The 16,993-nt window shown below is 45.1% G+C and overlaps 1 protein-coding gene across 1 annotated transcript in view; it reads left to right on the top strand.

Annotated features, from left to right (window-relative positions):
* The window catches only part of LOC148098038 (uncharacterized), a 57,434-nt gene extending 40,461 nt beyond the window's left edge, over nucleotides 1–16,973 (top strand). Inside the window, exon 3 of the mRNA XM_087830871.1 lies at nucleotides 15,681–16,973. Within this exon, the coding sequence (XP_087686997.1) occupies nucleotides 15,681–15,784 (104 nt within the window). The 3' untranslated portion in view covers nucleotides 15,785–16,973. The remainder of the gene's footprint in view (nucleotides 1–15,680) is intronic.
* The last annotated feature ends 20 nt before the right edge of the window (nucleotides 16,974–16,993 follow it).

The raw sequence follows: 16,993 nt of genomic DNA, 5'->3' as shown, positions 1-16,993 counted from the left end.
TGTCGGTCAGAATCAGCTGTGTGTCTGTAACAGTTCACACCAGGTCAAACTGGTGTCCTGACCATGACCTCTGACCTGCACGTAGTCAAAGTGTAGTGATGTGAGTGGAGATGTGCCTGGTACCCGACAGAGAGGTTATGTGGCCCATATCCGCTTTCCCACAATTCCCTATGTGTACAGAAAGGATTGCGGTGATTCGGGGGGGCGCTCTTTGCCTCTGGTATTGCCATGGAGACGGCGGCTCTTTCCATGGAGTCCCTCGACTGCTTTCATTCTCCTGCTGTTTACCATTCAGTTCATATGTTGGAGACTAACGGAGACAAGAACTGGGAGTTGTGTGACTACGACAGAGCTAGAGGGGGTTTGTGTGTGGTCCTGCTGTGTGCAGCTCAACAGGCTGAGCACGCCGCCAACGCTGCCGGGATCACGGGTTCAGTTCCCCGTGCCGTCCCATACAGTATGTGAGGGGGACGCCGTTCCTCCTGTTATTCCCCAGCACTGCTGGGATCCTGTCCAGCTGCTTGGATAGAGAACACAAGTGTATAACACACCATAAATCACAGTCGTAGTGTGCATCCTGGAGGAAACGCTGACAGCCAGACTGAAAGGGAGGGAGGGAGGGAAAGTGAGCTTTTCATGTGGGTGTGCGTCTTACTCACATTTGTCTCACTCTTTTCAGGGAGATACACCCATTTCTGTAGGACACACACACACAGAAGGGGAGAGTAGCGGGAACTGTAAATCCGTCACTATCAGGAGCCAGGAATTACACTTGAAGCTGCTCAGTTAGAGGCGTCACACGGGGCCAGCACGCACAGTGTGGCTGTTTGGGGATTTAAAGGAGGCGGTGACCGCATTCTGAAGAAAAACACTAAAGGGTCACACAGAGGAGATGGTGAGTGGACCTGCACTACAGCAGCTTGATGCTGATTTGATGTCATTAATGCTCGGCTTGTTCACAGGAGCGCCCGTGGAGGGGGATGTGTGAGCGCGCTCCACTCACCTCGCCCGGGTTTGTTTACCTGCCTGCGTGCCTTCCTCCGTGAACTCACGTCAGTGGAAAGTAACAGGATCCACTGCTACGACCCAGCCCAGCCATAAACAATTAACCCGCCACGTCTCTGTAATGCTGTCAAGGCCAGGTAGGCAGCGCGGGGGGAGAGGCTGTCGAGCAGGGTTGTTGTGTGTGTGTGTGTGTGTGTGTCAGCGTGTGTGTCGGGTAGAGCGGAGAAGTGAAAGTCTGGGAGTCTTGATGAGACACTAAACGCAGGTAAGGAGTCAGACGTGTCCTGGTGTCGTTTTCCTGGGACGAGTCCATCGGAGCTGCTTTTGGAGAGTTAGACTAAGAAGCTGACATCTTGTTGTACGTGAACCGTTTTTCTTCTAAATCTGTGACATCACAACCATAAATCTTTCTGACTTTCTTGTAATATAATCCTATGTAATGTACAAACCCCAGAGACACAACTGAGGTGTAATTTCTGAGCAGTAACTTGGGTGTCAAATGACTGAAACTTGGATGGAAGCAGTGCTATTGTCCTTTCATGTTATTCAATTAATGAGGGACTTTCCACTCGTCAGCTGAGTGACCTCACAGCTCTCTGATGTTTGATCTCCTCTCACTTTACCTGCCTGATAAAAGTGAGAAATCACGGCTTGTTTTCACCAACCACAGCAAAACACTTGACCATTAATCTGGTTCAAAGGAGCGCCCTAAGACAGGAGCCAGAGGCGTGACACGAGGCGGCCTTTCATCATTTCCTGCTGGGCGGGGACCGGGCCGAGCGCTTTGTTTGACTTGGAAGTATCAGCTGAGAGGCTGTGTCACAGAGGGGCGTGTCTCTGTGCTGGTCAAGCGTCTGATAGTCTGTAGCTGTGATCTCATCCACATGTGTGTAGGTGGTGCTTTGGGTCGAAACGCTTTTCAAGTGGTTGATGAGGAACATGGACTGGGAAGCGTTTCGCTGGTTCTTGTGCGGCTCCACGGGCCAGTCCTGTAAGCAGCCTGACTAATGGCCACGGGCCGTCCCTTAAATCAGACGCGAGTGTCACAGTCAACACAGTTATTAACCAACTCAGGCCAAAAGCAGATCAATAACTTGTGATCTGCAGTGTTTCTTACTCTTCTTCATAGGGCTGTTCGATATAACGATATATGTCTGATGACGATATAAAAACATCTGTCGTTTGTTTCGTGGTGTCGCAGAATAAACTGTTTACAGCAATATTTGTTCATGTTTTGATGTCACTGTAGTTATTATTAATTTCTTAAAGTTCTCTCTTTCTCTTATATTTAATATAACCACACTACAGACGGACAAGCGCCTGTTTTTATGAGTTGTCGTTAGCAACAACGATGGTAAAATCATCGCGTGTCCGCTTGTTTATGTTCCACATAAACCTTTCACAATAAAGCTCAAGATCCTGTTGAGACTTTTTAAAAATAAACTGAATCACGTGAAAGAGCAGATTATTTATGGATGAGAAGTAAAAAAAAACAAAACTTAGACTCAAACGTTAGAACAGGCTTTTCCCCGCAGCACGCCGTGTAATAAATACTCACAAAGAAAACGGCGTCGTTACAACTTATGTCTAAAAACGTATCGTTTCATGCATCGTTAAAACACTCGACTCCAGCTACATGACGCACAGCTGGAAACACTTCACGCAAGTCGAGCTGCCCGAGATTCACAGAATTTACAGAAAATGTAACATTTTTGTGATTTATATCGTTATCAGGACGATAGATGTCTTATATCGGGATATGAGATTTTGGTCATATCGCACAGCCCTACTTCTTCACCTCTGCAGTGACACTTTGCTGTGGCAGGTGTATTGACTCTGTCTTTCTACGCTGGCAGAAGCTGATGAAGACCACAGCAGAGAGGCTGTGATGTAACTACAGCGTTGGACTCAGTAAGTTATATAATGTTTCTGATACAGCACACTGTATATTTGTTGCATAAGAGAGGACGCTGAGCTCTCTGTCAGGTTGACGGTAAATATATAAATATGATGTACACGAGCTGTCCTTGGTCTCAAACAGCAGAGCTGTCGTACAGTACTTCAGTGCTGTTAATGATTCGACTTATTCCTCGTTTATCTTCTTTGTTTATTTATTGATCGCAGCCATATTCCTCGTTAGTGTGAGTCTTGTTTGAATCATCAAATTAGTTTCAGCTACACTTTAAAGTTCTAACCAGGCTTGTCTTAGGCGTCTCTTACCAAGCAGCATACTCCCCTCACAGTCCTCAGTCTTTGTATTACTGGAGGTTTCTTCCTGTTAAAAGGGAGTTTTTCCTTCCCACTCTCGCCAAAGGCTTGCTCTTTGGAGGTGGTATTTGTATTTGTATTACTGCGTTTATGTTACAGTGAAGCACCTCGATCTGACTCATTGGTGCTATGTTTACAAAAAAAAGAAAAAAGAAAAAGAAAATGAAGAAAGCAGGAGCGCTACAGAGGGAGAACATACAAACGCCACACCAACACAACACTAATATTTTATTAACATAAATGTGCAGCACGGGGGTGTGTGGATGGTTGTCTGTGTCGCCCTGCGGCAGACTGGCGACCTCTCCACCCTGCCTCTCACCCTAACACAGCTGGGATTGGCTCCAGGCTCATGGTTCCTTCTTCTTTTATTTACACACCCGTTGTGTCTTAAATTAGCCACAGCCTGATGCTTCCTCAAATACACTTTAGCAAGAAAGTGAAATGAAGCTACAGCCTAATGCATGTGTCATTTTCCTGAGTCAGCATGACAGATGTACAGTGTGTTGCTGGCAGAACGCCTACGAAGATTTCTCAACTCTGTCTCCTGGTGTCTGTCTCCGTGCTTTGTTCTAGTTTCATTATTAGGGCTAAGCATGTCAGTCATCCCGTAATTTCACACTTTCAGTATTATTCAGCCATTTATAAGAAGAATTTCACACGAGTTTGCGTGTGTTTGCCAGCGAGCTGTCTAAGTGAAGTGCACGGACTGTGAGCTTCAGTAGTCAGGCACATATACGGAGATGAGAATGCAGTCACTGTGTCAACTTCTAATGCTCAATCTTTGCCTACATGTAACACCGGTTAAAAAGGGAAGCATTATGTTCATTGGTGTGCTTTAGTATTGTTCAGGCCTACACTTAAATATTAACAGCTCATTTTAACATCTTCTACAACATAAAAAACACAATTGAACCAATCAGTATAGAAAAAACTGAAACAGTGTTTTTCTAGATTTGTTGTTTGCACTGACTTTGATGTAACTAAATAGTAACAGTTTTTTCATTGGATCGTTATGGTGACCCTTAACCAGTGTTGGTCAAGTTACTTGAAAAAAGTAATCAGTAACTGATTACCGATTACTTCCCCCAAAAAAGTAATCCCGTTACTTTACTGATTACTTATTTTCAAAAGTAATTAATTACTTAGTTACTTAGTTACTTTTTAAAAACACGATTTACAACCTGAATAGGTGATAAAGTGATAGATCTTTCAGCCCAATTCTACTTTTTCTGCATAATCCATCATACAAAATGTAATCAAATGGAAACGTCTCTTTTTAAAACTTGTTTTATTAGTTTTAATCTTTTAACTTTATGCATCAAGCAAACATTTAATTATCTGCAACATTCTCTGACTGGAAGAAATTAGTTTAAACCTATTTTCTGCACATTCCAGCACATAAAATAAAATATTTTTTGTGTTTACACTCAGTCTTTCAAATAGATGCAAGTAAAACACAGCAGAAAATAAATAAAGTCAAAGACTAGCGGTCCTGTCGCTCTATTTTCTCGCTTACGTCACAGTCATGAGACATTCTCGCAAAAAAAATCACGGTTTTAGTAACGCAGTAACGCAGCGTTCCTACGGGAAAGTAACGGTAATCTAATTACCGTTTTTGCAATAGTAATCCCTTACTTTACTCATTACTAGAAAAAAGTAATCGGATTACAGTAACGCTGCCCATCTCTGATCAGAGGGAGCGCTCACGTTGAGCAGTTTGGGGACAAATGATGAAATATGTTAATTACTCACATTTCATCTCAAGAATACAGTTACATTAACACAGATTTGGAAATTCCAACAAATTCTAACGCGTTACTGCCCATCTCTGCCCTTAACTAGCTTCATCTATGATGAGTAATGACATGATAATGTAAATGGTAATGGAAAGCATACCACTGCTTCCTGCTGTGAGTCTGGACTGTGGTGAACAGGTGAGACCTTCTTATATCCTTCTGTCATACATCCTTGGCTGCTCCCTGTAATTGCTCAGGACGCTTTGTGTCAGGTTCAAATAAAGAGGTTGCCATGATAGTGATTGCCCATTGGCCAGTACAGTCCAGGTCACACCAGACTAATTGAAAAGGCACCAGAATGTAAAATAGCTTCTCAAGTGAAACTCTGAGTGGGCCTTCATTAGCACTGAAGCACTCAGCACTGAAGATGGTGAACACAGTCATGCATATTGTCTGTTCACATCCACACGCACAGCACCACTTGTGTTCTTAAAACATCTTTTATACGCATGACTGCGTATGCGCTCATCATCAGCGTTTTGCACTGAATAATGGGTTTCTACATGCCCGCAGTTGTTGGTTGATGGATCACTTATTGGTGATCACTGAGCCGTATGTCTGTTTTTAACCCCACAGTAGCCTGAACGGCTGTCAGTTCACTGTTTCAGTCCTAATCATGTAGGAATAACTGCGAAATATTACATACGATTTGAAAATCTTTGAAGCACAGCGTGTTGTGCAGCCGTTTGTTATCTATTAATGACTATGTGCTGAACGCTGCCCGCTCCTCATGATCGGGCCTGTGGAACACAACTTTGCTCTGGCCTGATTCTCACATGATGAGTTCTGACATAAACGACATCCCGTCCTTATTGATGTGAGTCCAACGGTTATTAAAATGCAGGCATAGTTGGCAGTGCAGCTCATGGGAGTGGTTTGCTGTCTCTGAGAAACATTTCTGTGTCTTTAGCTGCTGAATGTTCCACCACACAAACAAAACTGCAGACGTTCGTGTGCCGTTTGCTGCTGGAAGTGGTGGTGCATCTGAAAGCACAGCTGGAAACCCAGTGCATGGGTCCAAAACCCAACTCATGAGCTGAAAGAGTCTAAAACTGCAAAAATAGTTCAGTCAGAACAGAATACATGTCACTGGGAGGGTGACGTTTGACGGAAGTGATCTTAAGGTCTGTGAAGAAGTTCTAAATCAGAGCCTAAGAGATGTTTTAAACTGATACCAGTGTTTGGTGATTTAAGTCAAATCTATCGGCCGATTTTTGATTTATTTTTTCTTTTTTTCGACTGGTTGACTGGAAACATTTAAGTGCAACAAACATACAAAGAAACAGGAACTCTGAAATGGGCAAACACATTTTCCTACCACTGTAACACTGGTGCTTTCACAGGGACAGCACACAGTGTTTACTGAGCGTGCTGGCTAAAGGGAAGTTCTAGTTTTAGACAATGTTGGTTTGTTTTACCTCAGTATTGTCCTCACCCTGCAGGGGGGGGGGCCTCATGGACATGCAGGCTTTGAATGCGATAAAGTTTGAAATTGAGAACATCGCTGTATCAGCAAAAAATCTCTGATGAGTTTGAGATCAAGCTTTCTAAAACTCTTGTGTATATGATAACTCGAGAACAAGGCGATGTAGGAGTCTCAAACTGACACCACACGTGAGCCGGAGTACCCGGGGAGAACCCACACAAACTCCGCACAGGAAGACCCCGGCCTGATGGTGGAATTGAACTCAGGACCTTCTTGCTGTGAGGCAATGGTGCTAACCACCGTGCTGCCCAAAAATGATCAATGGAAATCAAATGCAGCAACCCATGGAGGTCTGGATCACACTCAAAATCAAAGTGGAAAAACACACTACGGGCTGATCCAGCTTTGATGTGATGTCCTTAAAACACATCAAAATGAGGCTCAGTAGTGTGTGTGGCCTCCACATGCCTGTATGACCTCCCTACAACACCTGGGCATGCTCCTGATGAGGTAGCAGATCCTGAGGGATCTCTTCCCAGATCTGGACTAAATCATCCGCCAACTCCTGGACAGTCTGTGGTGCAATGTGGTGGATAGAGCGAGACATGATGTCCCATATGTGCTCAGCTGGATTCAGGTCTGGGGAACGGGCGAGCCAGTCCATAGTATCCAGCTACATGAGGTCTGGCATTGTCTTGTATTAGGAGGAACTCAGGGCCAAGCGCACCAGCATATGGTCCCACGAGGGGTCTGAGGACCTCATCTCGGTATCTAATGGCAGTCAGGCTCTCTGGCGGGCACAGAAATGCCACACCACGCTGCCAAACCGGTCATGCACCAACATCTTGGTGTTCTCTGCCAAACATCCTGCATGGTGTTGGGCTGTAAGCACAACCTCCACCTGTGGCCGTGGCGCCCTCAGGCCACCCTCATGGAGTCTGTTTTGACCGTTTGAGCAGACACATGCACATTTGTGGCCTGCTGGAGGTCCTTTTGGAGAGCTGTGGCTCCTCCTGTTCCTCCTTGCACATAGGCGGAGGTAGCGGTCCTGCTGCTGGGTTGTTGCCCTCCAACAGCCTCCTCCACGTCTTCTGATGTACTGGCCTGTCTCCTGGTAGTGCCTTCATGCCCTGGACACTGACAGACAAAGCAAAGCTTCTTGCCAGAGCTCGCATTGATGCGCCATCCCGGATGAGCTGCACTACCTGAGCCACTTGTGTGGGTTGTAGAGTCACTTGTGTGGGTTGTGCTGTCTAACGCTACCGCTAGAGAGAAATCACTGCCAGCATTCAAACATCAGAAAGCTGAGATACTGAGAAGCGGTCTGTGGTCACCACCCGCAGAACCTCTCCTTTATTAGGGATGTCCTGCTAATTGCCTATCATTTCCACCTGTTGTCCTTCCTAAGTGGACAGTTTGACTTACGATGTTTTGTCTAAGTGTTCCCTTTATTTTTGTGAGCAGTGTAGTTTGTCAGAGGACTCCTTTGACCGGCTGCTGTTTCCTCCCATGCAGTAACATCTCAGCCCCACCTGCGTTTGGTTTCGACAACCTCGACAAACCTGTGTTTGCTTTTACAGCCTGTCTGATCATCTAAATATTAATGACTTTTTAATCCCATGTGACTTTGCACAATGTCCTTGTAGCTCCTCTCTCCAGCTAAAATCAACAGTCGAGTTGTAGAGCAATACTATAGTGAGGTCAATGTGTACGTGGTGCTTGAAGTCCAAACATGTTGTGAATGGTTTTAGAGTATGTAGGAGGCGGAGCTTTGCTTCCTTGTTTTTAAGGCAGCCAAATTCACTCAGCTCTCATTTTGTCAGGAGATAATCAAAGGAAACCGCAGGAAGTGACTCTATGAAAAGTCAAGTGATGGCATCTAAAAGCCAACAGAACCTCAGTTCATGAAATCTGAATAAAGAAATCTAAACAAGTCTCAACAGGGCCGTTTGGACAGATCTGCCCCTCATCTTAGCTGGACCAAAAAAAGGAAGCACGTAGGTGTGGACCCATCCATCACGCTTTTCTAAGGTTCAGGGACAGCTTATTAAAAACTTTTCATAACCTGTTTACAAGCTGAGTTGGAAATCCAGGCGAATTAATAATACAAATAATACATTCACAGATCCCAGTCTGTATGAAGAGATATCGAGCGCTGAACTTCTGCCAACTGTTTTTGAGAAAGGACTCTTCATTTGCACACAGACTGTTTGCACTCTTGCCAGCAGACCTTGGCGTGAATCTTTCACTAGCTGTCAGTTCACCTACAGTTTCTAACAGATATGAGGAGGTGCATGTGAGAGCACGGGATATTTAGTTTCAGATGAGGAGCTTTTGGAAAAGGCCATGTGTCGGCAGGCAGGAGATTCCAGGAACGTACAAGCTCTTACTGTAAACGTGACGCTCGTTTTTAGGAAGCTACCCTGGACCAGAGCCAGGGAACGTTGAAGTGCTTAGAGCTTTTGCTGACTAACTCAGCGTGTGAGCGCACACAGCTGCTGTGTGTCTGCCGGGCAGCGAGGCCTGAGTGTTCGAGCTGCGTCATGAGGCGCTCTTACACCACATCGCCATTGTGTGTGTGTGTGTGTGTGTGTGTCTGTGTGTGTGTGTGTGTGTGTGTGTGTGTGTCTGTGTGTGTGTGCGGGGTCTTACTATACTGGTGGGGACAAACAGCTCCTGTGGGACGGAGATTTCAGACTCCGAATGTGGTTTTAGTGTCGTGGTTACAATTGGGCTGTGGTTAGGGAAGCATTATGTCAGTGAGATGTCCCCACAAGGACAGCAACACCGACGTGTGTGTGTGAACAGGGATGAGTGGGTGCTGTTTTCCACAGTCAGCCCCACCAGCCCCTCCCCCCGTCCCCTCTCTGAAAGCTGTTCTTTTAAACACAGACATCAGATTATTTTCCCGATTCGATACCACATCAGCCTCTCCGTGCTTCTGAGGCTCTGACATCACTTCCTCCATGCTTGCTTTCTTCCTGGAAGCTTAAAAAAGCCTGTTTTCCAGTGAAGTTCACGTCTATGAGCTTGCTGCTATTTTTACCCCCTTTTAAACTGGCGTGTTAGGATTGTTTATCTGTGTCCTGGGAGGAAGGCCTCCATGCCAGGACAGCCCGGCTGGCGGCGACGGCGCTGGGAGTGGTCTGGAGCAGTGATCCCTTCCCAGAACTACGTCCAACCAAAGCCAGCTGTTAGAAATTCTCTAGAAGGAGAAGTTATTGTTTTGTCCCGTCTCCCTTCCAGAATGGAAAATGGGTTGAGTTCAGGAACTGCGAGGTTTCTCTTATGATGTGGGCTTTAACAGAATCTGCTGAGGGTAACATCCATGGAGTCTGGACTCTTTAACTTTGCACCAGTGTCATCATATTGGATGATTTCTTTCTCTCAGATACACGAAACAAACAGATTTTCCTCACGTGTTATCTTCTCATTGATGCTGTGGGTGACCCTGCTCCAATCAGCTGGTTGTTCCAAACTGGAAGCTGCAGTTTTCCATATAGAAGCTCTGACTGGTGCAGCATTAACCCTTTAAAGCCGGTCAGAGCTGCACGCTCCGTTTTGTGTAACTATTTTTAAATCCCGGTAGCTCTGCAACCACGTAAGCTAGCGCAATAATTTTTTTTGCGTATGAAACCGGAGGAGTTGTACTTACATCTTATGCCATCAGCTTGTCCTCGGTCACAGTTTCCTTCCACACATAGCTTTGCAAATATTGCATAAAAAGCACTTGCAGCAACAAAAACATAATATTCCAGAAACATACTTTGCTGATCCAATCAGCTGTTTGTAACACTTCCTACGGTGGATTAGACGTCAGCGCGAACGATCGCATGTCTCCCATGACCTGCCCGAAACTGGAAGTGACGTCATTAAAAGCCTATACTGGTGTTTTTATAAGTCATGTTTGACTTTATGCTTTTCTGAATAGTTTCTGGGATGCTTAGAACTCAAATTGCTTAAAATAGTTTATTTTGATGCACATGCTGTTTTCTTTGCAAATTTGCATCATAGGATTGTTTTTCGTTTTTCCTGCAGTATATAAAAATTGGTGTATTTCAAAAATAAAACTATGAAGACACTCAAAATAAATTTCCTGTGGTGGGAAACTATTTTGTGCAACTTTTTTGTATTTAAAGTTTTGAGGGATAAGCCTCTTAAATTTCTCCAAGTAGAAATATATGTAAAAACAAAAACGAATTTCAATTTTTTTGTAGTTTATTGCACTTTTTTGCAATTTGTTGTTACTATGGACTTAATGCATACATGTTATTAAAATATGGGCTATATCAGTTGTATTGATGTATAGCAACTTGAAATGCTCCCTAAAATGGCTCTACATGTAAAAATATAAAGTAAGCTCTGGCGGACTTGGTTCTATGGTAGGTCTTAAAGGGTTAAGACCAGCAGTTATGGCACCTTTGAGTTTGTCTCCACTGTAGCTAATGACAACATCTCCGGGAGCCAACATCACGATGCAATGCATTCCAGCTAACTTCAGTGGACTCTGGGGGTTGGGCTAATAATACTTTATTTCATTTCATTTTTAATTTATACCTCCCGATCAGCTGGCACTCACAGGAAAAAAACAGGAAGTCTCCTGTTGGAAAAAAATCAGTATGCTGTCTTACAAACTCAGCTGTCACATGTTTGTCCTCTGGATTTACAACATGGATTGATTGATGGATTGAAATTGAAAACCTGTTCATAAAGTGCCAAGATAGAGTCACCTGAGGCTCCAGTAAAACAGATAGTACGCTCCTCCCCTGAGATTGATGCTCCAACACTCCATCACCATCACCGCCATCAGAGTAGCTCTCCTCACTGGCTCGTGCCCACATCCCTCTGGGCTTTTACTCTGCACGACCCCCACCTGAACCGCACCACTGACGCACATTAATACACACGGTAACCCGGGGCTACGCTCCATACAGCATGAACCGCTTTATGGTATTGTCATTGGCGAGAGAAATGGCTGTGCCCTGACATTTATCCATTAATTCAGATGTTGTGTAACAGCAGTAAAGGGCCCGTACCCATCGGTCAGTGTGCCAAAGATAAGCCGCTACATTTCCTGGAGGCCTTCAGGATATTTCTCACAGTCTTGGCGGTATGATAAGTTTTGCATTTGTCATATTGTGGTATAGTTTGCATTGAAGATGGCAGACATGATACTGACCTTAGACTAAAAATCTACTTTTTTTCTATTGTTTCTTTGTGGAAGAGGCTTTTCTGATGATGATAAAGTTGAACCAAATAGTGAGTAAACTATTGTTGCAAACAGTGGTTCATATTTGGTTTGAATGCAGTCAGTAACCATCCATGGTGGACTATGGATGCTGTCAGTAATTAGCTGTGGAGGCCTCCATCGTTCCTGAGGATTGGTGATACAGTCAGAAGGTTTGTGCCCTAGCTAATGTGCTAGCTAACGTGCTAGCTAACGTGCTAGCTAATGTGCTAGCTAACGTGCTAGCTAACGTGATAGCTAATGTGCTAACCACATGAGATCTTTACATTGTGGTTTTTTCTCCCCCTGCTAAATGTTTCACTCTCAACTTGCAGGAAACAAAAGAAAAAACTCATAATGGCAGCATGTTAGTCCTCTTCAGGGAATTGCTTCTGGATAGTATTATTGGGCTAATGGCAGTTAAACAGTGACTGTGCAGTGATTCATCGCCTGTAAATGCGTACACTGAATCTGCTGGCCTCCTTTGCCTGTTCGTGTCAGTTTCAGACCACGCTAATTTTCCTGGAAACAGCTGAACAGTAAGATGGCTCACAGGGGGGAGGTTTGTTGACGGGAAGGGAAGATCAGTGTCGGGTCGGCGGTTCTGAGGTACTGGATCTGTCTGACAGGCTGCCTGCTAGAGGAGTAGGCCCCTGGGAGAGTTTCAAGCAGACACAAAAGCAGAGGGTGATTAATGGTTTTCAATACCACATGTTGAACTATGTAGTCATTCTCTGTTGCAGGAATAATTGAGGGGTTTCATTCAATAGAACTACACTGCATACCTCCTTCAGGAAATACCAAACGACTCACGGACCAATACCGGTCCATGGCCCGGGGGTTGGGGACAGCTGGTGTAGAGCGCTCGCAGCGCGGCTGCTAGATTGTGTTTCCTAACATCTACTAATAGTTTATAGACACTGTTTGGTTTTTGTTGGAATTTCCAAATCTGTGTTAATGTAACTGGATTCTTGAGATGAAATGTGAGTAATTAACATATTTCATCATTTGTCCCCAAACTGCTCAACGTGAGCGCTCCCTCTGATCAGAGATGGGCAGCATTACTGTAATCTGATTCCTTTTTTTGAGTAACGAGTAAAGTAAGGGATTACTATTGCAAAAACGGTAATTAGATTACCGTTACTTTCCTATAAGCACGCTGCGTTACTGCGTTACTAAAACCGTGATTTTTTTGCGAGAATGTCTCATGACAGTGACGTAAGCGAGTGCGACGTTCGTGACAACAGCTGTGTGCAGATCAACAATGGATCATATATCGAGTGCAGAGAGAGTATGAGCGTGCAGCGTTTAAAGCGTGGAAGTACTGACCTTACTTTGAGTTTGATTCCATAAAAAGTGACAAAAACATTAGTGTCCGTTGTGCGTGGGAAGAAAACTTCTTTTTACACCGAAAAAAAACCCTAAACTTCCGAGCAAGCTCCGAGTAGCTACGACGTAATGGGAAACTCACAGAGAAACTCGCGGATTCTTCCACTGACCGCTGCACACCTGCACCAGGGTAAACCTCCGCCTACCCCACTCCTGCTTTACAGGTGAAAATAGAGCAACAGGACCGCTAGTCTTTGACTTTATTTATTTTCTGCTGTGTTTTACTTGCATCTATTTGAAAGACTGAGTGTAAACACAAAAAATATTTTATTTTATGTGCTGGAATGTGCAGAAAATAGGTTTAAAGGTTAAACTAATTTCTTCCAGTCAGAGAATGTTGCAGATAATTAAATTTTTGCTTGATGCATAAAGTTAAAAGATTAAAACTAATAAAACACGTTTTAAAAAGAGACTTTTCCATTTGATTACATTTTGTATGATGATTATGTAGAAAAAGTAGAATTGGGCTGAAAGATCTATCACTTTATCACCTATTCAGGTTGTAAATCGTGTTTTTAAAAAGTAACTAAGTAGCTAAGTAATTAATTACCTTTGAAAATAAGTAATCAGTAAAGTAACGGGATTACTTTTTGGGGGAAGTAATCAATAATTAGTTACTGATTACTTTTTTCAAGCTCCTTGACCAACACTGCCTCTGATATCCGTATTTCTGATCCTGTCCATCCGGGTCACTCCCAGTAACGTGGGTCGGAGGTTCGATCCCTGTGTCCTGTACATCCATCTATCCAAGTGTCCTTGGGCACATTTTTCCCGAGGTACGGTGAGAGTGTTACGTTAAAAGTGCTTAGGCATGTGTGTGAATGAGGCGTGTAGTTAAGAGTGCTTAACGTATGTAGAAAAGTGCTCCATAAGTACCCGTCCAGTTTCCCATCCACAGAGACACAGAGCCACTCTGATGTTCTCTGTACTCGTCCGTCAACACTCTCAACGTAAACATCACATCTGTGGACGTCTTTCACGCATGAAGCCATACCACTGCTCACTAATCGCCACCTCTCTTCTTAACCTAGCCTCATGTCTTTCCCGTAGCTTCACGGTGTGGCTCATGAACCTCTGCGGTTGCTTCACTTCTGCGCTTCACCCTTGTTCTTGAAAATAGGTACCATTAAACCTTCTCTGCTTCCCTCATACTCTCCTCATCTGGTTAGAAAGTCCACTGCCCTGTCTCCTGCACATCTCCACACTTCCACAGGTCACCTGCACCAGACACTTTTCTTGATACTTCACTTCCTCCGTACTAATCCTGCACTTCCAGTACTGCTGCTGTACTTTCCCAGTCATCTGGTAATTCTTCCCTACTATCCTGTCTCGTCTCCACTGGAATTCTTCCTTCTTCAACTTCAACCAGTTAATGCCTCTGCCTTCACTTGCATCTTCTTCTTGATTTCCAAAGTGACCTGATGTTGCTCCCAGGTTGCATAGCATGCAGTCCACCTCTTGGCGACTTGCTCATCTCTCTTGTGCCACCTTATGTTCCTCCTAGTTCATCGCAGCCATTTGCAAATTCCAGTATGGTCTGTCCTTCTGTATCCTATCGTCTCCTAACAGCATTCCTATCCAACACCTCCTCATTACCCCTGTAGCTGTGACTGCTCCTTCACATCAGGACCAACATGGGACACTCTAAAAACTCTCTTTACCCCTCAGCTTTTAAATCAGAGACTTTTGATGATCTTAACTGTGCAGCACGTTGGTCATCAGTGGTTGATTTTAATGTGCTATAAATGCTCACCAACATGTCCGTTTAAGTGTGCTCCAGGCACTACTCTGCCCCGGGGGCATCATTGAACCTCCTCCAGAAGTTGATCCAACCTGTGGGGCATGTGCACCGACAACATCCACCATCTGCCCTTTGACTCCCAGTTTCCAGTTTCATGACTGAGGAAAGAGCGCAGCCTCTATATGTGATTGTTGCACATTATGCAGCTGGCTGGTGAGCTGCACTGTAAAAGCCATGAAGGTTGATGTGCTCATGCGAGGGCGTTGTTTGCATTTGGTTGTTTATCTGCGTGTGAAGTAAAAGCAGACGCCTCGCTCAGCATCGGCTCATTTCTCTAAGAGGCTGCAAGATGTCGCTGTAATCTCTCAAGGTGAAGCTGCTTTCGTACGCGCACCGCACGAGTGGATGCTATTTTGCTCTTCAGCGAATCCGAGGCCGCAGAACAAACACATCTCCTCTTCTTTATCGGCGACTCACCCACGCTCACTCTCCAGTTCTCACCTAAAGGTGATGCAGCTTGTGGCAGGTGGTGCACACAGCGGTGCCGCAGTGTGACTAATAGTTGTTGCTAAATGGCGTGAACATCCTGTGCATCTGTTTGATGAATCGTCCTCCTTCCTGCGCTCGCCTTCCATCCCTCCCTCTGGCTGTCCATCCAATCATACGTCCCTGTCTCCGAGTTAACCACAGGTCACGACTCAGAAGAAAGCCCACTGATCAGCAAAGTGGGGTGATCTGCGTGACTCAGCAAACGTGACACGTAGCACAAGAATAAGCTTACATAAAATAATCGTCACCACTTCACATCCTTCCTGTCTATATTTGCAGGCGCAGATGGGAGCAGACGGACGGACGGCAGCGAGGATGACATCACTGTTGCCCGTGGGAGCCCGGGCCTGTCATTCTTGGTGTCACTTCCTGGGAGAGAATAGAACAGGAAGCCAGCGCGAGAGCCGACAACGAGCGCTGCCCTCACCTCCACAAGGAAGCCTTTTTCCCCCGAGAGCAAAATGTGTGTGCGCTTGTGTCCCTCGCTCACTCCTGCATTCATCGCGCAGAGGCCCGGTGCTGCTGCAGAGTTCGTGTAAGCCCTGATTGTTTTCATCTCCTTTGAGCTCAAGTCTGAGCCGTTTGCAACAAATCCTTTGAAGAGCTCGTTATTTTACACTTCAACGGGAGTTAAAGAAGTCAGAGTGGTGACTTTATGGGTACGGATGCAGTAAGCTGCGCCTCTGCAGGCTTTATTTAGCTGCCCTGGGTCAGCAGTGTTTGGAGGGGGGTGGATTTACAAACGTGGAGGCCACTGTGACGTCACCTGATGGTGTTGGACTCTGGGTCGGGGTGGGGCTCGATCCCTTGGCCAGCGCCACGCTCTGCTTCTATGCTGGAGCTTTCCCATATTGGACAAAAGGGTCGAGTGAAAATAGGTTAGCTGCATGTGTAGCTTGCATGGCTCCATCCATAATTTCTGATTCGTCCTTTTGCTGAGTGGCCTCAGATATTTGTCAGGTAACTCTGTTTAACTCCAAAAGGCTCCAACAGGAAAAGTCCAGTTTGGCTCCAGTCTGCACAGAGCCCTCAGTTAAACCTCAACATCCACTCGTGTTACCAGATCAACAATTATTCATATTTGTTGATATTGTGTTACTGTTGTATAATGCAGGGACGTGGCCGCGGCTCAGAAGCTGCAGTGAGTCATCAGGTTCTCATAAGATAATGGCTGAAACAAGTTAGTAAGCTTTGTTGAAATGCCAGCTCGTCGTGAGCTTCGCTTTTCTTTTTTAATCATGAGGCTTTGTGATGATTCATGTTAAGGTGCTAACGTGGCTGATTCAGAGCTGCTAATGAGGAGATGTGTTGTTCTACTTGTTTGTCTTCATGCTCCAAAACGCTGCATCCAACTGAGCAACTCAAACCTGCTCAGTGCGTACGCAGCATCTTTGTGCTATTCACACTGTGCAGGCTTACGAAGCAGGCGCTCGTCCTGCTACCTCAATCGTTTTTACACAAACCTGAACTCAGGACGCGCTGCAGTTCAGGCGCTGCAGGCTCTGGTGAGTTAAAGGATGGAAAGATGACTGCGACGCAAAAATGAAATTAAAAATGTTCACGTTTGGCATTCCTGGCTGCCCTACTGTGGA

The sequence above is a fragment of the Neolamprologus brichardi genome, chromosome 17 (assembly GCF_056152115.1).
Source record: "Neolamprologus brichardi isolate AB-2024 chromosome 17, ASM5615211v1, whole genome shotgun sequence".
NCBI classification, from domain to species: Eukaryota; Metazoa; Chordata; class Actinopteri; order Cichliformes; family Cichlidae; genus Neolamprologus; species Neolamprologus brichardi.
Note: the sequence above shows the minus strand (reverse complement) of the source record. Positions and strands in the feature narration are given on the sequence as shown.